This window comes from Chiloscyllium punctatum, chromosome 30 (assembly GCF_047496795.1).
Source record: "Chiloscyllium punctatum isolate Juve2018m chromosome 30, sChiPun1.3, whole genome shotgun sequence".
Lineage (NCBI taxonomy): Eukaryota > Metazoa > Chordata > Chondrichthyes > Orectolobiformes > Hemiscylliidae > Chiloscyllium > Chiloscyllium punctatum.
Window position 1 is genome coordinate 8,027,565 of NC_092768.1, and position 24,942 is coordinate 8,052,506.

The window sequence follows — 24,942 nt, forward strand, 5'->3', positions numbered from 1 at the left end:
TTTCAGTTGCAGATGGAAACGGGAAAAGGACTATTTTGTTAATCAAAAATTGTTGAAGGAATGGCTGCCTATATAAAAAAGCCAATTGCTAAGACACTCATTGTGAGTCATGTTTACACTGCTGCTTTGTCCAAGCAGTACGGGGTGGGGGATGGGGGTGGGGGTGAATCTAATTTCATTAGGGCTGCCTGTACAAAGTCAAGTTGGGCCAGCAACAAGTTGCTGATTGGTTCATGAGGTTGTGACCAATTCTGATGACAAAGGCCACCAGCCTGAGAACACCAGCTCTGATTGGCTGCTGAGTAGCTGGACAAGCTTGTAGGTGAGAACAACACTGGAAGGAGCCTTCAAATTGCTGCAAGAGGCAGATGGTGTGTGAAATAATTCCACAAGAGGATGGTGTTCCATCACCAAGTCATCCTTTGTTTACCTGTGGAGAGTCCTTGGCACTGATCCAGCTCCCTCAGAGCTAGCTCTCAGAGTGAACAGTACCCCTGACATTCCCATCCACCAGGGCTCCCTGATTAACAGCCCCAATCAGGGAACTCATATTCTATGAACTCCACCTGGCTGACCTCATTACAATCTGTACACGCCTCCCCCTCTAACTCAGAAAACATAGGCCATTCCTTTTTTTGCTGTAGCTCCTCCTGGATTATTTAAGCATTGGGCCAGGATCCGCCAAATTGGCCCCTGATACGGGCAGCATGTAAAGCACAGTAGCTCACCTCCTGCACCCGGAGCATCTTGAAAGTAGTTAAGTTCCCCTTCAAGTGGCAAGGGCACTGAGATGGTGACCTTTGCTGTGTTCATCTCAGATCTTGAGGTATGACAATTCTTGACAGAGAGTGGGAACCCATGGGTTCCAGAACACGCAGAAAGACGGCCGAGGAGCCGGGCACGTTTAACTTCCATGCCATTTGAGAGTTTAAGGCTTCCATATGGTCCCCATGTTGGTTTAGGACCATCACACCTACCTGAACTGTACACGTCACTGGACCTGACCTAGCTTCGACCACACCTCTTACCCATGAAGGGCCATTACAAAGGTTTGGACACCAAACGTCTTCCCCTGAAGTAAACTGTCTCTTACTTAGAGGGGTCTTGTGTACGACATTGCCATTGCCGATGCCGTTTACCATCACCACCCACCCCCCAGTACAAAGTTTTTCTCCCCATTAGCAACCCTGCTGGAGCTGTCCCTGTGCTTGCATGAGCGGTGAGGTTGGTACAATTGCAACATTTAAGAGGCATCTGGATGGGTATATGAATAGGAAGGGTTTGGAGGGAAATGGGCCTAGATTGGGTTGGGATATCTGGTTGGCAAGGACGGGTTGGACCGAAGGGTCTGTTTCTATGCTGTCCATCTCTATGACTGTATGACTGGGACAGTTTCGTATCTCATGAAGCTGGAGGCCGTTTCTTTAAGCCTGGCTTCAAAGTTTGGGCTGCTCTTTCTGCCAGACTGTTGGACATGGAGCTGACCTTAAAAGTTGAATACTACTTGGCTGTAGGAAATTCCCTGCTGGTTAAATGATAGCCCGTTATCTGTGCTTGACACTCCCGGCGGAGGGGGAGGGGGTGGGGTGGGGGTTGGGGGGGGGTCTGTGTATTACGAAAAGATGCGAGTAGATTTTCTATTGCTGTCTCTGTGTCTGACGGTGAACTCAATATGTGTCCAGCCACTTTGTGAGCCCATCCACAATGACTGAGAACATTGAGCCCATAAAGCGTGGCCAGAGTCGATACGTAACAGGGTCCAGGATTTACTCGGCCATTCCCCAACAATGCGGTGGAGCTGCAGGCCTCATTGTCCTTGTTGACACTCCCTCTCCCTGGATGCCACTTGCTCGATCCCAAAGTAACAGAATGATGCCAGAAATACTTATCCCCCAACACAAGGACGACCGCTATGAGTGAATTTGATCAGGAATGTGTTTTTCTCTCTTTGCCAATGAAGTACTAACTCCACAGATGCAGGTCTCCCATCACCAGGTCACCTTTTAGGTACATGTGGGCCCACCCCCAGAGTGAACAGGACCTCTGGTCTAGATCTGTCAGCCAGGGCTCCCTGATTGCACCAGGTAAAGGGCCCCGATCAGGGAACACATTCTCGATAAGGTCCACTGAGCTGACCATGTTACAATCACGACCGTATAATCTTCCTCGCCAGTGAAATGTCTAATGTCGGAAGGAAGTCAGTTTATTTTGCCTCACTGGTTACTGGAATATAACCAATAAGTCGGATATTTGGCAGTTTGGGTGCGCCTCTTGTGAAGAAGTGGAAAGATTTGGAGGAGAGAAGTTGAAGCTCAGAAGATCCTGGCCACCTCAAGGATCACCTCAGTGGACAGGCATTGCTGAATTGCTTCCCCCAGTTATTTTTCCCTGCACCCCATAATGCCAATGTTTCTTTGCTCGATCTGTATGTGTATTTATGAGAGTTTATACAGGATGGGTTGGAGTTTTTAAGGAATCCCTAGTGTGGAAACGGGCCCTTTGGTCCAACAGGTCCACACCGACCCTCCGAAGAGTAACCCACCCAGATCCATTCCCTTACTCTGTTATCGTACATTTATATCCTACCAAGGCACCTAACCTACACGTCCCTGGGCACTATGGGGCAACTTAGCATGGCCAATTCACTCTAACCTGTACATCTTTGGACTGTGGGAGGAAACCAGAGCACCAGGAGGAAAGTCACACAGACGCGGAGAGAATGTGCAAACTTCACACGGACAGTGGCCCGAGGGTGGAATTGAACCCAGGTCCCAGCCGCTGTGAGGCAGCAGTGCTAACCACTGAGCCACCGTGCCACACTTGTTTTTAATAGGCTCCCTACAGAATGGAAACAGGTCCAACAAGTCCACACCAGCCCTCTGAAGAGTGTCCCACCCAGACCCATTCTCCTACCCTATTACTCTACATTTCCCATGATTTAATGCCCTAACCTACACATCCCTGAACACGGGGCAATTTAACGTGGCCAACTCACCGACCTAGTTTTAACAACTAGAGATATGTCAACAAGATTACAATTGTTAACCTGTGGTTAGAATCTCTGATCTCCAGCATCTGCGATCCTCACTTTCTCCTTGTGATTAGAATCTACTTATCTGGAGCGAATAGTAATCCTTGTGACTACATAAAGTCACAGAAATGTACGGCACGGAAGAAGACCCTTCGGTCCAACTCGTCCATGCCGACCAGATATCCTTAATTAATCTGCCAGCAGTCCAATATGCAAGTACTTGGCCCATATCCCTCTAAACCCCTCCTATTCATATACTCATCCAGATGCCATTTAAATGCTGTAATTGTACCAGCCTCCACCACTTCCTCTGGTAGCTCATTCCACACATGTACCATCCTCTGTGTGAAAAAGCTGTCCCTTGGGTCCCTTTTATATCTTTCCCCTCTCACCCTAAACCTAGGCCCTCTAGTTCTGGACTCTCCCACCCCAGGGAAAAGACCTTGTCTATTTATCCTGTCCATGCCCCCTCATAATTTTATAAACCCTTAATAAGGTCACCCCTCAGCCTCCGACGCTCCAGGGAAAACAACCCCAGCTTATTCAGCCTCTTTGCTGAGCGTATGGGGCTGGAAAAGCACAGCAGGTCAGGCAGCTCCGAGGAGCAGGAGAGTCGATATTCGGGCAAAAGCCCTTCATCAGGAATTCAGCCTCCTAGCCGGGTTCTGGACTCCCCCATCCTAGGCAAAAGAATCTTTTAGCCTGGGACCATCCACCAGTCAAATTGAGGACTTTGTGACTTTGATAAAGTTTTTAATTTGGTGATGAATCTGGGAATAGTCAGGCTTGATTTCCACTATGCTACCCCTCCACACGCCACTCCACCCCTACCCCACCATGAGAGTGACAAATAAATGACAAATCTTCACGGGAATTGAATGTGGAGTTGCAGGTGGGTGCAGAGGTATTTTGTTTTACACGTTAATCAGAACTGAGGTAAAGTTAGTTCTCAAAGTGCTTCTCTTGTGAGAGGTTAATGCAATTGGGAGGGGATTGTAGGAAGTGGAATAAAAACAGGAGCAGGGGAGATGAGACAGAGCGGGGAGGGAGGAGATGATGAGAGAGGATGGAGGATGAGAAGAGGAAGGGGAGAGGAGAGGTGGAGCGGGGAGAGAACGAAAGAAGAGAGGTGAAAGAGGGGAGAAAAGAGAGAGAAGTCAGAATGTGAAGACAGGAGAGGAGAGAAGAGAGGAAGAAGAGCAAGAGAAGAGTGAGGGGAGGACAGGGCAAGAGGGAAGAGAGCAATACCTGGGCTTATAATCTTGAACATTTGTTTCCATACTGTGTACTGCAGAGGTCCATTAAACTCCTCCAGATTCAGCTCAGGTATCTTTGGAAGAGGTTCTGTCTCGAAGTCACATCTGGAGACCAAACAGAGGTTTATCAATAAAAACCAAAAAGACCTCAGCTCAACAACACAAAACACTTGATGAGCTTTGATCAAGTTGGGATAAAAAGGGTTTCGTGAGGCAGGTGGGGAAGACGTGATTCACAATGTATATTACACCTCAGCAAACGACTACCTCAATGACACTCTCAAATGTATTCCTTTGATGATAATCAATCAGACAAACTTCAGTTGATAAGAAAAAGGCATGAATTGTTTATTGAAAGTGTTTCTATTAATGCTGCGAAATTGGTTAATATACACTGCTGTTTTCGATGATGTGACATAGCTCCATTCTCATTCACACCATTCCTATATAATTGCTATCTCATTGCTATATAAAGAACTTACCTCGATGCCAACGGTCTTTTTGCAGCAGAGAGCGGTGGAAGTTCAGGCGGAGCACAAAGCCGGTCGGGAAGGTAAGTGATTGCTATTAGAGTGGGTGTGCTCTAAACCCCAGGTCCTACAAGGTAGGGTCTCCCTCCCTCTCTCCTCCTCTAACCTACATTAAGAGTCCACAGACTTGCCACAAAAAGAGGGTCTAAGGAAGTTTGGATCGAAGAGTGAGGCTTCAGCTCAGGAGTCTTTGACAAGGAGGTTGAGTGAAGTGATTACGCCGCAGTTGAAGAGGGTGAAGACATGATTGCCCAGCTGGTTCAGTGCGCTACGTGCTTGATGTGGGAGGTCAACGACTCTGCTGTGTCTGGCTCGTATAAGTGTGGAAAGTGTGTGCACGTTCAGCTACTGACAGAACATATTGCAGCACTGATGAAAGAACTCGAGGACCTTAGGCTCATCCGAGAGAACGAGATCTTTCTGGACAAGACCTTCAGCGAGGTTATTACACCGACCATACCAGAAGAGAGCAGACGATGAGGAAGGCAGAGAGGAGACAGGTGCAAGAGACCCCGGGGGAAGTACCTGTCAGGAACAAGTTGAAGTTTTTGGAAACAATAGAGACTGATGACACTGCCAGTCCCCGAGGCGGCCAGGTCGATCAATCAAAAGTTGGCGCAGAGGCAGAGCGGAAGAGTCGGACATCGCACAGAGCCGTGGTAATAGGGGACTCCATAGTGAGAGGAACTGACCGGGGTTTTTGTGGCAGCAGACGGGATTTAAGGATGGTGTGTTGCCTTCCTGGTGCCAGGGTTAAAGACATCGCGGACAGAGTGCAGGAAATCCTCAAGGACGAGGGTGAAGAGCCAGGGGTGGTGGTACAGGTCGGCACAAATAGAACATAGAACATAGAACATAGAAAAATACAGCGCAGTACAGGCCCTTCGGCCCTCAATGTTGCGCCGACCGAAGCCTACCTAACCTACACTTGCCCAATAACCTCCATATGCTTATCCAATGCCCGCTTGAATGACCATAAAGAGGGAGAGTCCACCATTGATACTGGCAGGGCATTCCATGAACTCACAACCCGCTGAGTAAAGAAAATGATGTCGGGACGAAAAGGAGGAACATACTACAGCGGGACTTCGGAGAACTAGGAAGAAGGCTGAAAATCAGGACGTCCAAGGTGGTTATCTCCGGTTTGCTTCCAGTTCCTCGGGCTGGTGAGGCCAGGAACAGGGAGATAATGGACTTGAACGTGTGGCTGGGGAATTGGTGCAGGAAGCAAGGATTTAGGTTCTTGGATCACTGGGGTATATTTTGTGGTAAGCATAAATTATACAAGAGAGACGGTTTGCATCTTAATAGGTTAGGGACCAGCATTCTGGCAGGCAGGTTTGCTACTGCAACACCGCTACATTTAAACTAAGTAGCGGGGGGTGGGGGGGCAGAGGGGCAAACTGGATGTTTAAAAAGGAAATTGAAGGGAAAGTTAGAACAAGGGAAGTCAAGAAAGACAACTGTATCAGTGAGGCAGAAAACTCAAAAAGGGATCATGCTGTAAGGTTGAGTGAATTAGGGGTTGATGGGAAGGGTGAGGGCAGTAACAAATTAAAAGTACTATACATGAATGCACGAAGCATTAGACAGAAGTTGGATGAGCTTCAGGCTCTTTTGGAAATTGGCAGATACAATATTGTGGGGATAACTGAGACGTGGCTTCAAGTGGACAGGGCCTGGGAAATGAATATTCAAGGCTACATGCACTATCGTAAGGACAGACTGATGGGCAGAGGGGGGTGGGGTGGCCTTGTTGGTAAGGGAGGATATTCAGTCCCTTGCGCAGGGAGACCTAGAGTCAGGGGATGTAGAGTCAGTGTGGATAGAGCTGCGAAATACTAAAGGTATAAAGACCCTCTTGGGAGTCATCTACAGGCCCCCAAACAGTAGTCTTGATGTCGGATGTAAATTGAGTCAGGAGCTGAAATTGGCCTGTCGCAAAGATGTTACTACAGTTGTTATGGGGGATTTTAACATGCAGGTAGACTGGGAGAATCAGGATGGTATTGGACCTCAAGAAAGAGATTTTGTGGAGTGCCTCAGAGGTCGATTCTTAGAGCAGCTGGTGCTGGAGCCGACCAGGGAGAAGGCAATTCTGGATCTGGTATTGTGTAACTAACCAGAATTGGTCAGAGACCTCGAAGTGAAGGAGCCATTGGGAAGTAGTGACCATAATACATTAAGCTTCAATCTGCAATTTGAGAGGGAGAGGGTACAGTCGGGAGTGACAGCACTTCTGTTGAATAAAGGGAACTATGGAGCTATGAGGGGGGAGCTGGCCAAAGTTCAATGGTGCAATACTTTAGCAGGGATGACCGTGGAGGAACAATGGCGGATATTTCTGAGTATAATGCAGAAGATGCAGGATCAGTTCATTCCTAAAAGGAAGAAAGATCCCAGGAGGAGGCATGGGTGGCCGTGGCTGACAAGGGAAGTTAAGAAACATATACTTTTTGTCTTTTAACTTTATAACATAGCAAAGATAAGTGGGAAAACTGAAGACTGGGAAGCTTTTAAAGAGCAACAGAGGATTACTAAGAAGGAAATACGCAGAGGAAAAATGAGGTACGAAGGTAAACTGGCCAATAATATAAAGGAGGATAGTAAAAGCTTTTTTAGGTATGTGCAAGGCAAAAAAATGGTTAGGACTAAAATTGGGCCCTTGAAGACAGAAACAGGGGAATAAATTACGGGGAACAAAGAAATGGCAGAGGAATTAAATGGGTACTTCAGATCTGTGTTCACTGGGGAAGACACAAGCAATCTCCCTGAGGTAACAGTGGCTGAAGGACCTGAACTTAAGGGAATTTATATTTGCCAGGATTTGGTGTTGGAGAGACTGTTAGGTCTGAAGGTTGATAAGTCCCCGGGGCCTGATGGTCTACATCCCAGGGTACTGAAGGAGGTGGCTCGTGAAATCATGGATGCGTTGGTGATTATTTTCCAGAGTTCGATAGATTCGAGGTCGGTTCCTGAGGATTGGAGGGTGGCTAAAGTTATACCAGTTTTTAAGAAAGGTGGGAGAGAGAAAGCAGGAAATTATAGACCAATTAGTCTGACCTCAGTGGTGGGAAAGATGCTGGAGTCTATTTTCAAGGATGAAATTATGACACATCTGGATAGTAGTAACAGGATAGGTCAGAGTCAGCATGGATTTATGAAGGGGAAATCATGCTTGACTAATCTTCTTGAATTTTTTGAGGATGTAACTCTGAAGATGGACGAGGGAGATCCAGTGGATGTAGTGAAGCTGGACTTTCAGAAAGCTTTTGATAAAGTCCCACACAGGAGGTTAGTGAGTAAAATTAGGCCGCATGGTATTGGGGGCAAAGTACTAGATTGGATTGAAAATTGGTTGGCTGATAGGAAACAAAGGGTAGTGATAAACGGCTCCATTTCGGAATGGCAGGCAGTAACCAGTGGGGTACCGCAGGGATCCGTGCTGGGATCGCAGCTTTTTACAATATATGTTAATGATATAGAAGATGGTATTAGCAATAACATTAGCAAATTTGCTGGTGATACAAAGCTGGGTGGCAGGGTGAAATGTGATGAGGATGTTAGGAGATTACAGGGTGACCTGGACAAGTTAGGTGAGTGGGCAGATGCATGGCAGATGCAGTTTAATGTGGATAAATGTATGGTTATCCACTTTGGTGGCAAGAACAGAAAGGCAGATTACGACCTCATTGGAATCAATTTAGGTAAAGGGGCAGTACAGAGAGATCTGGGTGTTCTTGTACACCAGTCAATGAAGGTAAGCATGCAGGTACAGCAGGTAGTGAAGAAGGCTAATAGCATGCTGGCCTTCATAACAAGAGGAATTGAGTATAGAAGCAAAGAGGTGCTTCTGCAGCTGTACAGGGCCCTGGTGAGATAATACCTGGAGTACTGTGTGCAGTTCTGGTCTCCAAATTTGAGGAAAGACATTCTGGCTATTGAGGGAGTGCAGCGTAGGTTCACGAGGTCAATTCCTGGAATGGCGGGATTACCTTACACTGAAAGACTGAAGCGACTGGACTTGTGTACCCTTGCGCTTAGAAGACTGAGAGGGGATCTGATTGAGACATATAAGATTATGAAAGGATTGGACACTCTGGCAGCAGGAAACATGTTTCTGCTGATGGGTGAGTGCCGAACCAGAGGACACAGCTTAAAAATACGGGGTAGACCATTTAGGACAGAGATGAGGAGAAACTTCTTCACCCAGAGAGTGGTGGCTGTGTGGAATGCTCTGCCCCAGAGGGCAGTGGAGGCCCAGCTCTGGATTCATTCAAGAAAGAGTTGGATAGAGCTCTCAAAGATAGTGGAATCAAGGGTTATGGAGATAAGGCAGGAAGAGGATACTGATTAAGGATGATCAGCCATGATCATATTGAATGGCGGTGCAGGCTTGAAGGGTTGAATGGCCTACTCCTGCACCTATTGTCTATTGTCTATTCCAACCTTAGGGTTCAAGGGAAGAATGCTCCAGCCCATCCCATCACCAATTATTGAGCATTAAGCCGGAGAGAGCAGGGAACACCTTATGCTATGCATAACTATGTGCTGTCCCTGCTCTGGGAGTGTTTGATGGGGGACAGTGTAGAGGGAGCTTTACTCTGTATCTAACCCCATGTTGTCCCTGTCCTGGGCGTGTTTGATGATGGGACAGTGTAGAGGAAGCTTTACTGTTTATCTAACCCCGTGCTGTCCCTGTCAAGGGAGTGTTTCATGGGGACAGTGTAGAGAGAGCTTTACTCTGTATCTAACCTTATACTGTCCCTGTCCTGGGAGTGTTTGATGGGAACAGTGTAGAGAGAGCTTTACTCTGTATCTAACCCCGTGCTGTCCCTGACCTGGGAGTGTTTGATGATGGTACAGTGTAGAGGGAGCTTTACTCTGTATCTAACCCTGTGCTGTCCCTGTCCTGGGAGTGTTTGATGGGGACAGTGTACAGTAAGCTTTACTCTGTATCTAAACCCGTGCTGTCCCTGACCTGGGAGTGTTTGATGGAGGACAGTGTAGAGGCAGCTTTACTCTGTGTCTAACCCTGCACTATCCCAGTCCTGGTAGTGTTGTCCTGGACACAGCAGAGGGAGCTTTATTCTGTATCTAACACCATCCTGTCCCACGTCTGGGAGAGTTTGATGGGGAACAGTGTAGAGGGAGCTTTACTCTGTATCTAACCCCGTGCTGTCCCTATCCTGGGTGTGTTTGATGGGGGACAGTGTAGAGGAGCTTTACTCTGTATCTAACCCTGTGGTGTCCCTGTCCTGGGAGTGTTTGACGGGGACAGTGTAGAGGGAGCTTTACTCTGTATCTAACCCCGTGCTGTCCCTGTCCTGGGAGTGTTTGATGGGGACAGTGTCGAAGGAGCTTTACTCTGTATCTAACCCCGTGCTGTCCCTATCCTGGGTGTGTTTGATGGGGGACAGTGTAGAGGAGCTTTACTCTGTATCTAACCCCATGCTGTCCCTGTCCTGGGAATGTTTGATGGGGGACAGTGTAGAGGGAGCTTTACTCTGTATCTAACCCCGTGCTGTCCCTATCCTGGGTGTGTTTGATGGGGGACAGTGTAGAGGAGCTTTACTCTGTATCTTACCCTGTGCTGTCCCTGTCCTGGGAGTGTTTGATGGGGGACAGTGTAGAGGGAGCTTTACTCTGTATCTTACCCTGTGCTGTCCCTGTCCTGGGAGAGTTTGATGGGGACAGTGTAGAGGGAGCTTTACTCTGTATCTTACCCTGTGCTGTCCCTGTCCTGGGAGTGTTTGATGGGGACAGTGTAGAGGGAGCTTTACTCTGTATCTTACCCTGTGCTGTCCCTGTCCTGGGAGTGTTTGATGGGGACAGTGTAGAGGGAGCTTTACTCTGTATCTTACCCTGTGCTGTCCCTGTCCTGGGAGTGTTTGTTGGGGGACAGTGTAGAGGGAGCTCTACTCTCTATTGAACCCATTCCGTGGCCTGTTCAGTAGATCTCAAGAGTGCCCTGTTGAAGGGGAATTTTGTGGGATGGTATTGACAAAGTGAAAGAGGATGAGGGAAATATGAATTAACTGATGTCTTACGCACCTCTGAAGAATGTCTTTGATCTCCTGAAAAAGAAAATGAAGAAATACTGATTTTAAAAAGGTGTAATCATTGTGCAGCTTACTAACATACTGTGTAATATGGAAACATTATTGTGAAATCAGGGACACGTTACCCAAGGTTCATGCAGTCCCATCACTCCATTCCACCTGCTAACAGTGTTAGGTCAGTTAATTGGATGAATCCACAAGTTCTTCAATGTACAGTTGTTCCATGCACTGCCAGACACTCTATAAACCCCTCATAAACTTATCAACCTTGAATCAATCTCCCCTCACCTTCCTCCATCCCAAAGGAACATACCCTGACACAATGAAATCATTCCTCCACTTAAATGTTACTTTTCCAGAAGTGTTTTTTTTTAACCGGGGACGCCCCCCACCCCCCCACCCCCACCTCCCCCCCCCCCCCCCCCCACCACCCCCAAATCTGGGTCAGTATTTATTGTCCAGCCTTAACTGTCCTTTGTCTGAGTACCTTGCTGAGGCCATTTCTGATATTAATTAAGAGCCAACCCCATTTTAGTGGGTCTTGCCTGACCAGATTTTCTCCTTTAAAGGGGATTAGCGATTCAAGAGCTTTTATTCAAAAACGGCAATCGTCACCATTATGACTCTAAAAGAAGAGTTAAAAGCAAACATAGAGTCATAGAGATGTACAGCTCGGAAACAGACCCTTCGGTCCAACCCGTCCATGCCGACCAGATAACCCAACCCAATCTAGTCCCACCTGCCAGCACCCGGCCCATCACTCTCCAAACCCTTCCTATTCTTATACCCATCCAAATGCGTCTTAAATGTTGCAATTGTACCAGCCTCCACCACTTCCTCTGGCAGCTCATTCCATACACGTACCACCCTCTGTGCGAAAACTTTGCCCGTTAGGTCTCTTTTATATCTTTCCCCTCTCACCCTAAACCTATGCCCTCTAGTTCTGGACTCCCCCACACCAGGGAAAAGACTTTGTCTATTTACCCTATCCATGCCCCTCATAATTTTGTAAACCTCTATAAGGTCACCCCTCAGCCTCCGACGCTCCAGGGAAAACAGCCCCAGCCTGTTCAGCCTCTCCCTGTAGCTCAAGTCCTCCAACCCTGGCAACATCCTTGTAAATCTTTTCTGAACCCTTTCAAGTTTCACAACATCCTCCCGATTGGAAGGAGACCAGAATTGCACGCAATATTCCAACAGTGGCCTAACCAATGTCCAGTTTTCAGAATGATTGAATTCTAATTGCCACCAGCTACCAGGTGAGGATTTGAATCAAGAGCACCAGGGTTGTAGAGTCATGAGTCCATTCGCATTGCCACAAGGGTATTGTTCTTGTTCAGCAGTAATTAGCACTGCTGCCGCATAGCAACAGGGTTCGATCCCAGTCTCGGGCGACTGTCTGTCTGGAGTTTGCACATTCTCCCCGTGTCTGTGTGGGTTTCCTCCAGGTGCTCTGGTTTCCTCCCACAGTCCAAAGATGTGCAGGTTAGGGTGGATTGGCCGTGCTAAATTTCCCCGTAGTGTTCAGGGATGTGTAGGTTAGGGTGGATTGGCCGTGCTAAATTTCCCCGTAGTGTTCAGGGATGTGTAGGTTAGGGTGGATTGGCCGTGCTAAATTTCCCCATAGTGTTCAGGGATGTGTAGGTTAGGGTGGATTGGCCGTGCTAAATTGTCCCATAGTGTTCAGGGATGTGTAGGTTAGGGTGGATTGGCCGTGCTAAATTGTCCCATAGTGTTCAGGGATGTGTAGGTTAGGGTGGATTGGCCATGCTAAATTGTCCCATAGCATTCAGGGATGTGTAGGTTAGGGTGGATTGGCCATGCTAAATTTCCCCGTAGTGTTCAGGGATGTGTAGGTTAGGTGTTTTGGTAAGGCGTAAATGTAGGATAATAGGGTAGGGGGGATGGATCTGGGTGGGATACTCTTTGGAGAGTCGGTGTGGATTTATTGGGCCAAAGGGCCCGTTTCCACACTGTAGGGATCCTATTCTATGTTCTATTCTATTTTGACATCTGGCAAGTGTTTACATACAGTTCTGGTACAATACACCAGGCTGCTATACGAATAAAAGAAATTTTCCCGCTTGTGTTTTTAACCAACTCAGCTTCCTGTCCTGTTTTTGAATGTCCGCGGACATGCAACCTCCAGTTGTGCGGCCACCCTCAACTGACCTTCAGCATCAGTTCAAATAAAAGTCAAATAAAACTGCGAAAGAGCAGCTGACTTCACTTGGAATGACCCCTGGCTGGAGGGGAACGTTACTGAGAGAGTGGGGACATGGACTCAGCTTGGTTGCCGCAGTTCTCTCTCAGGCCAGTAGAGGGGTGTCTTTTGTTACATAAATACTCCATCCATAAACAGGACACAGGATCACAATCGCCGTGAGTGAATGCGTAGCCCCTCACCAACTCCAAGTAAGCCCAGGAACGTAACACAAGCATCTCTGGATAGTTTGTGGTTTTTTTTTTGTTTATGAAGTAGACCGTTCGTCATGAGGGGCATGGATAGGATAAATAGACAAGGTCTTTTCCCTGGGGTGGGGGAGTCCAGAACTAGAGGGCACAGGTTTGGGGTGAGAGGGGAAAGATATAAAAGGGACCTAAGGGGCAACTTTTTCACGCAGAGGGTGGTGCATGTAGGGAATGAGCTGCCAGAGGAAGTGGTGGAGGCTGGTACAATTGCAACATTTAAAAGGCATGTGGATGGGTATACGAATAGGAAGGGTTTGGAGGGATATGGGCCAAGTGCTAGCAAATGGGACTAGACTTGGTTGGGATATCTGGTTGGCATGGATGAGTTGGACCGAAGGGTCTGTTTCTGTGTTGTGCATCTGATTAGATTAGATTACTTACAGTGTGGAAACAGGCCCTTCGGCCCAACAAGTTCACACCGCCCCGCCGAAGCGCAACCCACCCATACCCCTACATTTACCCCTTACCTAACACTATGGGGCAATTTAGCATGGCCAATTCACCTAACCTGCACATCTTTGGACTGTGGGAGGAAACCGGAGCACCCGGAGGAAACCCACGCAGACACGGGGAGAATGTGCAAACTCCACACAGTCAGTCGCCTGAGGCGGGAATTGAACCCTGGTCTCGGGCGCTGTGAGGCAGCAGTGCTAACCACTGAGCCACCTCTATGACTCTATGATCCAGCCCTTCAATCCTGGCTCTGCCGTTCCACAAGATCTGATCCATTTCTGCTTCCGATCCAGCATTCCCAGCAACTCACCGTATCCTTGGATTCCCTCTGGCTTGCAGAGGAGTTTATCTGTGGAGCTGACCTGAATAATATTCCGAGGCAGAGACCTCGCTCAGCCTTCTGAGAGGGGAAGAGAAAGGCCATCGATTCCTTCTAAGTTCGGGTTTTAAAAAGGGGTGACTCTGAAATTTTATCACATTAACCCCGCCCCTACCTCCCCGCGCTGGACTGACCCACCAGAGGAATCATCCCACCCATGGCCACTTCGGTGACACACGTCAGTCAAACCCTTCCCTGTTTTTCTGAACTCCATGGGAAGCTAGCCCAGCCTTTCCAACCTACCCTCATGAGATGACTTTCAAATGGGCCGGGGGGGGGGGCTTTTTGGTTGGGACGCAGGGCCTTTCTGGATTGGTTGAAGGGGCTTTGTGTCCCCATACACCTCTCTGACTGTAGGACCTTTCACCTGATTTGCAAGCACCCTCTGTCAGCCTGAGCTCATCCAGAAACCCAATGTGTCCACAGGCTTCCCCCAGTGAGCCAGAGCCTCTGGCCTCCTTCGAATGCTGCCCGCCTGAGCCATTCCTGATTTCCTTCACCGAATCATGTGAGTCAAAAAGTGCTGACAAATTGAAACACCAACAAGCATCAGGAAATCATATTGTGAAATTTCAATCATTTGAAAAGTCGTGACAGGACAGAAAATGACCACATAATTCCGATTCCCTGTGGAAATCTCCTTCCCTCTTCCATCCCTTCGCTATCAGGGCACAGACGGTGGGAACTGTGCAATAGAACTGGGCACAATTGAGTGGATGAGAAATCGTGGACAGGAGAACGTGCCCTATCTCCAGGATCGCTGGCATCCTATTCCCATCACAGGGTCCAGTTCGACTGAAACCAAAGGCAATTTTAACCTGAACCAAGCTCTGAGAAAGTGTTTCATTCTGGCATTCCCTGGGCTGGAGGGTAAGCATAAATCCAGACTGCCCGCACATCAGAGTAAACTATCCCTGTGAAGCCAAGTGTCAAGGGCAGCTCAGCGTTGAAATCCGGACCAGCGCCTTGCCTTCTCCCCCCTACCCCCAAACCCATTCAACTTCTGAGTCTATCCACAATCAAAGCAGAAGGCATCAGAATATTTGCACCGCGCAGTGTTTGCGCAGAGGAGCTGCTGCTGCTTCACAATGCAGGCTGCTTTCCTAACCACAGTGATCTCAACTAACCCTGAGCTCACCCCGTGGTTTTGCTTCCCCTGTGTGTTACGTCAGCAGCATCCTGCTCAAGGGTGTTGATACGAATTGTCTTTGTGGTTTCTGATGTTTATCATGTGCTGCTAATCTATCATGTTTGGAAATTAATCCAGTATTCAATTCATCAAACTACTGTGCCAAGGGCCTGCTTAATCTAGTCCTGAGCAAACATTCGCAGGCACGGGGTTAGATACAGAGTAAAGCTCCCTCTACACCGTCCCCATCAAACACTCCCAGGGCAGGGACAGCACGGGGTTAGATACAGAGTAAAGCCTCTCTACACTGTCCCCATCAAACACTCCCAGGGACAGGGACAGCATGGGGTTAGATACAGAGTAAAGCTCCCTCTACACTGTCCCCATCAAACACTCCCAGGACAGGGACAGCATGGGGTTAGATACAGAGTAAAGCTTCCTCTACACTGTCCCCCATCAAACACTCCCAGGACAGGGACAGCACGGGGTTAGATACAGAGTAAAACTCCCTCTACACTGTCCCCATCAAACACTTCCAGGACAGGGACAGCACGGAGTTAGATACAGAGTAAAGCTCCCTCTACACTGTCCCCATCAAACATTCCCAGGGACAGGGACAGCACGGGGTTAGATACAGAGTAAAACTACCTCTGCACTACCCCGATCAGACTCACCCAGGACAGGTAGAGCACATAACCAAATATTTGAAGGAGCAGTTACAAGCTGATGTAACTGTTAAACTTGATGCTGGGATTTTTGGCTTTGTAGGCCTGAAGTACAAAATGGTGCAGGGACTTGGTGCTGGATCTTCCGGACACTGTATTAACCCAATTGTGCCCAAGTGTTTGTGTGTGTGTGCGTGCGGATGTGTTTATGTGTGTATAAGTGGGTGTGTGAGAGAACATGTGTGTGTGTGGGTGTGTGAGAGAGAGAGTGCGGGCGTGCAGATGTGTTTATGTGTGTATAAGTGAGTGTGTGAGAGAACATGTGTGTGGGTGTGTGAAAGAGAGAGTGTGTGTGTGTGCGTGTGGATGTGTTTATGCGTGTATAAGTGGGTGTGCGAGAGAACATGTGTGTGTGTGGGTGTGTGAGAGAGAGAGTGCAGGCGTGCGGATGTGTTTATGTGTGTATAAGTGAGTGTGTGAGAGAACATGTGTGTGGGTGTGTGAAAGAGAGAGTGTGTGTGTGTGCGTGTGGATGTGTTTATGCGTGTATAAGTGGGTGTGCGAGAGAACATGTGTGTGTGTGGGTGTGTGTGTGTGTGTGTGTGCATGCGGATGTGTTTATGTGAGTATAAGTGGGTGTGTGAGAGAACATGTGTGTGTGTGGGTGTGTGAGAGAGAGTGTGTGCGTGCGTGCGTGCATGCGGACATGTTTATGTGAGTATAAGTGGGTGTGTGAGAGAACGTGTGTGTGTGTCGGTGTGAGAGAGAGAGTGTGTGTGTGCGTGCATGCGGACATGTTTACGTGAGTATAAGTGGGTGTGTGTGTGGGTGTGTGAGAGAGAGAGTGTGTGCGTTCGTGCATGCGGACATGTTTATGTGAGTATAAGTGGGTGTGTGAGAGAACGTGTGTGTGTGTGTGTGTGTGTGTGTGTGTGTGGGTGTGAGAGAGAGTGTGTGTGTGCGTGCGGATGTGTTTATGTGTGTATAAGTGGGTGTGTGAGAGAACATGTGTGTGTGGGTGTGTGAGAGAGAGAGTGCGTGCGTGCGTGCATGTATTTGTGTGTGTGCGCATTTGCGTGTGTATGATTGTGTGTGGGTGTGTGCGTGCATGTGTTTATGTGTGTGCGTGTGTTTGTGTGTGTGTGTTTGTGTGTGGAGGTGTTTGTGGGTATGTTTGTGTGTGGGAGTGTGTGTGTGTTTATGTGTGGGCACGTGTTTGTGTGCGTGTGTATGTGTGTGTGGGTGTGTGTATAGATGTGTGTGTTTGTGTGTGTGAGAGTGTGTGTTTGTGTGTGTTTACATGTGTGTGAGAGAGTGTGTGCGTGCGTGTGTTTGTGTGTGTATGTGCGTTTAGGTTGTGTGAGTGGGTGTGTGAGAGTGTGTGTGTGTTGATGTGTGTATATGCATTTGAGTGTGTGAGTGTGAGTGTGTGTGAGTGGGTGTTTGTGTTGTGTGCATAGGTGTGTGTGTTTGTGTGTGTGTGTTTATGGGTGTGTGTATAGGGGTGTGTGTGTAAGAAAGTGTGTTTTTGATTGCGCGTGTTTGTGTGTGCGTGTGTTTGTGTTTATGTGTGTGGGGGTGTGATAGCGTGTGTTTGTGTGCCCGTGTTTGTGTGTGTATGTGTGTTTAGGTGTGTGAGAGTGTGTGTGTGTGTTGATGTGTGTGCATGCGTTTGTGAGTGTGTGTGAGTGTGTGTAAGTGGGTGTATGTGTGTGGGTGTGTGTGGGTGTGTGTGTGTTTGTGTGCTTGTGTTTGTGTGTGTGTGTATGTGTGTAGGTGTGTTTATGTGTGTGTTTGTGTGCTTGCATTTGTGTGTGTATGTGTGTGGGTGTGTGTATGTGTGTGTGAGAGTGTGCGTGTGTATGTGTGTAGGTGTGTTTATGTGTGTGTTTGTGTGCTTGTGTTTGTGTGTGTTTGTGTGTGTATGTGTGTGGGTGTGTTTATGTGTGTGTGAGAGTGTGTGTAGGTGTGTGTGTGAGAGTGTGTATGTGTATGTGTGTGGGTGTGTATGTGTGTATGTGCACCAGGCTTTTGGGATCAAATCAGGATCACAAAACTTCAATCAATTGGAAAGAGTAGGGACAGTGCTGTAACTAGCATACACTGCGTCCACCTGAGGGGGAAAGGGGAGTTTGAATAAATGCGGTCAAATTATGAAAGATTCGGACTAGGTGAGGAAAAATTGTCTCGCTGGCTTAGTGGCCAAAAGGTACAAATTTACAAAAAGACAAAGCAGATTCGTGTAAGTCTCTGTAAAAAAAGTGAACTGGATGGACAATTGTCCGGGGAAAGGTCTGCAGGCAGAGAGGAGACAAGAGACACAGACTTGTAGGCCTCATTGGCAAGGGCAGGCCTACTCCTACAGGCAGGAGAAAGTGAGGACTGGAGATGCTGGAATCAGAGTCGAGAATGTGGTGCTGGAAAAGCACAGCAGGTCAGGCAGCATCCGAGGAGCAGGACACTCCTGACTACTCCAAAAGGTGCACGTTTGGCCCTGTCAGGGGTCAGTGAAAGGTCAAGCACACTGTTGTCACGCGTCAGACGGATTTCCCTCCCCGAGCAACACAAGTGAGCTTTTTGTCAACAATCCAGTAGTTTTCTTCACCCCTGCTCACTCAGGTCAGCTTTTCCTCCAGATTTGTTCCATTGAAGTTTCCTCATGTCCCAGGGTGGGAATTGAGCCTGTCTGAATCCCGAAGGCCAGGCCCTTTGGACTGTAAAAACTCACCTCAACACCACTGAGCACCCTCTAACAGCGAGCAGTCTGTCTGTGAATGATTGGAAGCAGTGATTTCCCCCAAAAGTCTGACATTAAGATTAGATTCCCTACAGTGTGGAAACAGGCCCTTCGGCCCAACAAGTCCACACTGACCCTCCAAAGAGTAACCCACCCAGACCCATTCCCCATGTTTACCCCTAACTAATACATCGAACACTACGGTCAATTTAGCACAGCCAATTCACCTGACCTGCGCATCTTTGGAATGTGAGAGGCAACCGGAGCACCCGGAGGAAACCCAAGCACCTGGAAAATGTCCAAACTCCACACAGACAGTCACCCGAATGGAGGTCCCAGGTGCTGTGAGGCAGCAGTGCTAACCACTGAGCCACCGTACTGCCCATACCTTGCTTAAAATTTGTACCTCCCCCTAGCCTTGGAGGCCAGACCCCTATATATCAGCGGGAAGGTCAATTTGATTAAATGAAAGCTATAAAACAATCACTGATTTTTTTTTTAACTGTTCATTCACGGGGCAATGGCATCGCTGGCTGAGTTAGCATCTATCGTCCCTAAATGGGGCTCTCCAGGTTATGAGTCAACCACATTGCTGTGAGCTCAGAGTCACACACAGTGAGCCCAGGTCACATGAGGACATCAGAGACCGGAGCAGGAGGAGGTCATTCAGACTCTGACAAGATCATGAAGGATCCGCCCCAGCTTCCATTCCACTTTCACGCCAGTTCCTCACGACCCTGACCTCCCCGACATTTGCAAAAAAAAAAATCTACCTCCCTCACCTTTAAGTCATTTTAGTCTCACCTGCACCACTCCCTGAGGTAGAGAATTTCCGGCACTCTCAGAGAAGAAATTCCTTCCCATCTCAGTTCCAAGTGAGCGTCGTCCTTACCATTCCACTGCGTTCCCGAGCTGAAGCGGTAATTGTTGGGGAATGGGTCTGGGTGGGTCACGCTTCGGCGGGTCGGTATGGACTTGTTGGGCCAAAGGGCCTGTTTCCACACTGTAAGTAACCTAATCTAATCTAATCTAATCTAATCTTCCAAAATAAAAACCACCCTGTCAATGAGCTTAAGAATCTTGCACGTTTCTTTCTTGGAAACTCCAATGAAGGCCCACATTGTTTAGCTGGTCTTGACAGGTCTGCATCTGTAAGGTCAGCAGCGTAAAGACTTTGATCATAAATTACTGCATCAACACACCATGGAGAAGGGGCTGTACCATTGGTGAGGCAATGGCCTGGTGGTATTCTTGCTGAGCTGTTGGCCTAGGTAATATTCTGTGGACCTGGGCTTGAATCCTGCCGTGGGAAATGGTGAAACTTGAATTCAATTGTTTTTTTTGTTCACATCTGGAATTAAGAGTTAAAGTGATGACCATAAATGCATTGTTGACTGCCAGGGGGTGAACCCATCCAGCTCACCGATGTCCTTCGGGGAAGGAAATCTGCCATGTAAGTAATCTAATCCTTGCCTGGTCTGGCCCACATGACTCCAGACCCACAGCAACACGGCACGGTGGGTGGCACAGTGGTTAGCACTGCTGCATCAGAGCGCCAGAGACCCGGGTTCAATTCCTGCCTCAGGCGACTGACTGTGTGGAGTTTGCACGTTCTCCCCGTGTCTGCGTGGGTTTCCTCCGGGTGCTCCGGTTTACTCCCACAGTCCAAAGATGTGCAGATCAGGTGAATTGGCCATGCTAAATTGCCCATAGTGTTAGGTAAGGGGTAGATGTAGGGGTATGGGTGGGATGCGCTTCGGCGGGTCAGTGTGGACTTGTTGGGCCGAAGGGCCTGTTTCCACACTGTAAGTAATCTAATCTAATCTAAAAAAACATGGCTGACTCTTAACTGCCCTCTGAACAGTCGGGGATGGGAACAAATGCTGACCTAGCTAGCGACACTGGCATCCTGTGAATGAATTTTGGCAAGAATTTGGACCTGGTCATGCCTACGCAGAGCTCCAAACATTTGGTGCTGTGGTTGCCTTCTGTCATGGCTAGATCAAGGGTGATTAAGGATGGAGACCATTCATTGGTCTTGTTAGTGATGCCCAAACCGTGTGTAACAATAAAGGGAGCTCCCACAGAGATTATTGGAGCACAAAGGATGGCAGACCCTGTCGGTTATTGCGTCCACCCCCTACCCCATCCCCCTCACTCCCACCCAAAGGTAGGTCTTACCCTCAGAAGCTTTGTCTTCTCCCTCGTTGACTGGATGTCTTCGAGGGCCTCCTCGATGAGGTCACAGCGGGCAGAGATCAGTGACATGTTGGACGCCAGCTGGGTGACGGCAGAGTCGGCTGACTCCCTCAGGCTCTGGAGGACAGCTTGCTGTTGCCGCTGCAGGAACCGCTGCAGCTCCGCAAACTCGGCAACGATCTGTTCCCTCAGGCGGTCCGCCCGCTCCTGCAACCGGAGGTCATCGTTAGCGCGGTAGCGCCAGGGCTGGCCCGGCAGACGAGTCCCCGGCCCACATCACCCCCCCACCCACCCACCCACCCACACCACCCCCTGCAGTTGGCCGCCAAACGTCGATGCCCCCCACCGCCTTGGTGGGAACGAGCTGTCTCCAAATTTCCTGTCACGTTTCCCGCCCGATGGGGGGGATCGCGCTTCCAAAAGCATTTCACCGGTTGCAGAGTTCCTCGGCCTGTCCCGACGTCTGAGGCGCTATATCAATCTAAGTTGTGGCGGTGCCAACTTCGGTAACTCTTTCAAGGGGTTGAAAGAATCGGCAATAACTCTCCCTGAAATGAACTGTTTCCCCGGGGTAGACACCCCTCAAAACATTTCAAGCAGGAAACCCAGGCCCTAAACTTTTCTAGCAGGTGTTTTGAGCAGGTGTACAGTGGATATTCCTGGTGTGATGCAGCCAGTCAAAACCCCTCGACTTTAAACCAAACAGAATTTATTTACAGAGCACCGAATGAAACACAAGCAAAAGACAACAGAATACGGAATAACTTAACCTATCCAAGAGTCCAGCGGATTACCCCAACTTAATGATGCTATTCCAAATGTCTGCAACAGTCCCTGTATACACCCCCCCATGGCAAAAAGGGAAAATCAGACACAGGTTCTTACAGGAGAGAGAGAGAGAGAGATGGCAGAGAGATTCCAAGCGGAAACTCCTTCCACTGCAGCTGTTTCTTTAGATTCCCAGCTGAAAGTGACCGGCAGTTCTGAGCAACCACACTGCTCAAACCAAACCAAACCAAACCAAACCAGAGGAATGCTGATGTGGGAGATCTGGTCACTCCCCTTTCATTGGACAAGTGTTTTTCTTTTTTAACTTAAAGGCTTTTTCAAGTAGATAAACCCAGAATATCTCGGAACCCAAGACTTTATGACCCCTCTGAAAACGGTGTGGACTTGTTGGGCTGAAGGACCTGTTTCCACGCTGTAGGGATTCTATACATAAAAACACCAGGACAACATAACCTTGATGAAGGAGCTGCATCATCACACAAACGAATTAAAATCAACGTGTTAATTCACCATCCCTGGCAAGAAGCCACATAAACAAGTTGTTTCCTAGGAGAGAGGAGGTGACAGTGCTGTCTTGTGACAAATGGGCAGGGAAGTCTGTTTGCAGAAGGAATGTCCTGAAGTGAAGGGGTTCATTGCAGGAAAGGCTGTATGGCTAACCCTGATTGTAACAAGGGACAGGGGAGCTACTTCTGATAAGAAGGCAAGCTACAGACTTGAGGTCTCCATCAAAGTTACCAATGCTGAAAATGAAAGAAATCTCACGACTCATCAATAATGTCACGTCGCAAACTTAAAAGGGAGAAATTCTGTATAAGAATCCAACACCAGAACAATTCGGCAGCAGAACTTCAAGGAACAATACTGTACAAGGATCGAATCCTGGACACTTCCAGAAACAGACACTTGCTTTGGAATCGTAGCTATATCCCACCAATAATCGGGGAGCGGCCGAGTTGTGTTGTGAGACTTAAAACCCTTCAAGTAAGCAAGTTATGTTGGTTGCTACATGCAATAAAATTTAAATCATTGTTTCAATATTTGATGGCCGGTGAGATTTCTTAATATGTAGCCCAATTAAAGGTAACTTGGAGTGATTTACCCACAACAAAGTCCTTTCACATTCTATACTTCACATCAAAAGCAGCAACAAAGCCATTAAAGGGGGAATGATGAAATCAAGGTAATGTCACTTGGCCAGCAATCCAGCCTAACGCTCTACAGACCTGGGATCAAGTCCCACCGTGTCCAATGGTGGAACTAAATTTGCATAAAACAAAACAATGGAATTACAAAGTAGGAGATGTGGTGCTGGAAAAGCGCATCCGGTAAGGCAGCATCCGAGGAGCAGGAGAGTCGATGTTTTGAGTATAAGCCCTTCCTGATGAAGGGCTTATGCCTAAATGTTGATTCTCCTGCTCCTCGGATGCTGCCTGACCGGATGTGCTTTTCCAGCACCACTCTCTCGACTCTGATCTCCAACATCTGCGATCCTCACTGTCTCCAACTGGAATTAAAAAGCCAGCCACCTGCTGATCACATAGCCACTGTCCATATTTGCCAATAACCCCATCTGGCTCACAAACGCCCTTTAGGGAATGGGGAAATCTGCCGTTCTTCCACCAGTGACTCCAGACCCATCGCGATGTGGTTGCCTCTGAATAATCTAAAGAGTCAATCACTTTAAGGAAAGTTCGAGCTGAGTAACAGAGGCTGGCTTTTCCAGGGATGCTCACGTCCTGTCAAAGAATTTTGAAACCATAAACAATCAGAACGAGAAACAGAGAACGCTGAGAAACTTAGCAGGCCAGGGAGCATTTGTGGGGAGAGAGAGAGAGAGAGAGGTAAAAAAACAAATCAGAGACAACGTTTTGAATCTGAGATGACTCTGCTTCAGAACTTAAGAGCTATCGGTGATTAGTGGATGATGGAAACCAGAAACAAAAACAGAAATCGCTGAAAAAGCTCAGCAGGTCCAGCAACATCTCTAGAGAGACAGCAGAGTTGATGTTGCATGTTCAGTCAGGAACGTTTTTGTCTCCTAATGAAGAGTCACTGGACTCAAAACGTTAGCACTGCTTTCTCCCCCTGTCTGCTTGTGTTTCCTTCGGGTGTTCCAGTTCCCTCCCACTGCAGCTTAGGTGGATTAGCTGCGATAACATTTTCCCCGTAGTGTCCAGGGAAGTGCAGGCTAGCAGGGTAAACAAGGTGTTGTGAGGGTAGGGTGATGGGATAGGATGCTCTTCAGAGTGACTGGATGGGAGGAATGGCTTTTGTCTGTGCCGAAGGGATTCTAGGGCATGGTTGATTGGATTGTGCACTAAACTGTGGGGTATGAACTGATGATTTTGAAGCCAAGAGGTTATACAGCAAAATCGCCTCCTCATTTCCACCCCACAACACACTGAGTCACCCACATTCCCACTGAATACAAGAAAACCTGTAGCCCTGTGACCTGACCCCTCACCTGAGGATTAATAAGCCTTCATGTGTAAAATCTCACCAGGGTTTCGGAGATCTTCAGTCCTGCCTCTGCCTGGGCATCACGATATTCCTTCAGTTTCTTCTGGAGCAGTTGAATTGAACTGGCCTTGAGAGTGTGTGTGTGTGTGTGTGTGTGTGTGTGTGTGTGTGTGTGTGTGTGTGTGTGTGTGTGTGTGTGTGTGTATGAGTGTGTGTGTGTGTGTGTGTGTGTGTGTGTGTGTGTGTGTGTATGAGTGTGTGTGTGTGTGTGTGTGTGTGTGTGAGAGAGAGTGTATGAGTGTGTGTGTGAGTGAGTGTGTGTGTGTGTGTGTGTGTGTGTGTGTGTGTGTGTGTGTGTGTGTGTGAGAGAGTGTATGAGTGTGTGTGTGAGTGAGTGTGTGTGTGTGTGTGTGTGTGTGTGTGTGTGTGTGTGTGTATGTGTGAGAGAGAGTGTATGAATGTGCATGTGTATATATATTGTGTGTGTTTATATATATGTGTGTGTGTGTGTGTGTGTGTGTGTGTGTGGGGAAGGAAATTAAATATCAGTTTATTAGTACCAGCAACTTACTCAGTTCATTCTAAGCTAACACAGAGCTCATAAAAGGGCATTTGGGTGTTCCATGCAATCGTACATTCATAATATAGAATTAGGCCATTTGACACATCTGGTCCACTATTCAACCACCGCTGATATGTTCCTCACCCCTAGTTTCCTGCCCTCTCCCTATAACCCTTCAACCCATCACCAATTAAAAATATAACTCCTCCTTAAAC

The 24,942-nt window shown here is 48.1% G+C and overlaps 1 protein-coding gene across 1 annotated transcript in view; it reads right to left on the bottom strand.

The window, feature by feature from the left end:
• Positions 1-24,942, bottom strand: part of LOC140454974 (zinc-binding protein A33-like) — a 33,096-nt gene that overhangs the window by 2,314 nt on the left and 5,840 nt on the right. The window contains exons 2-5 of the mRNA XM_072549649.1: positions 24,206-24,292; positions 20,896-21,120; positions 10,872-10,894; positions 4,280-4,392 (exon numbers count right to left, since the gene is read on the bottom strand). Coding sequence (XP_072405750.1) covers positions 4,280-4,392; positions 10,872-10,894; positions 20,896-21,120; positions 24,206-24,292 — 448 coding nt within the window. The remainder of the gene's footprint in view (positions 1-4,279; positions 4,393-10,871; positions 10,895-20,895; positions 21,121-24,205; positions 24,293-24,942) is intronic.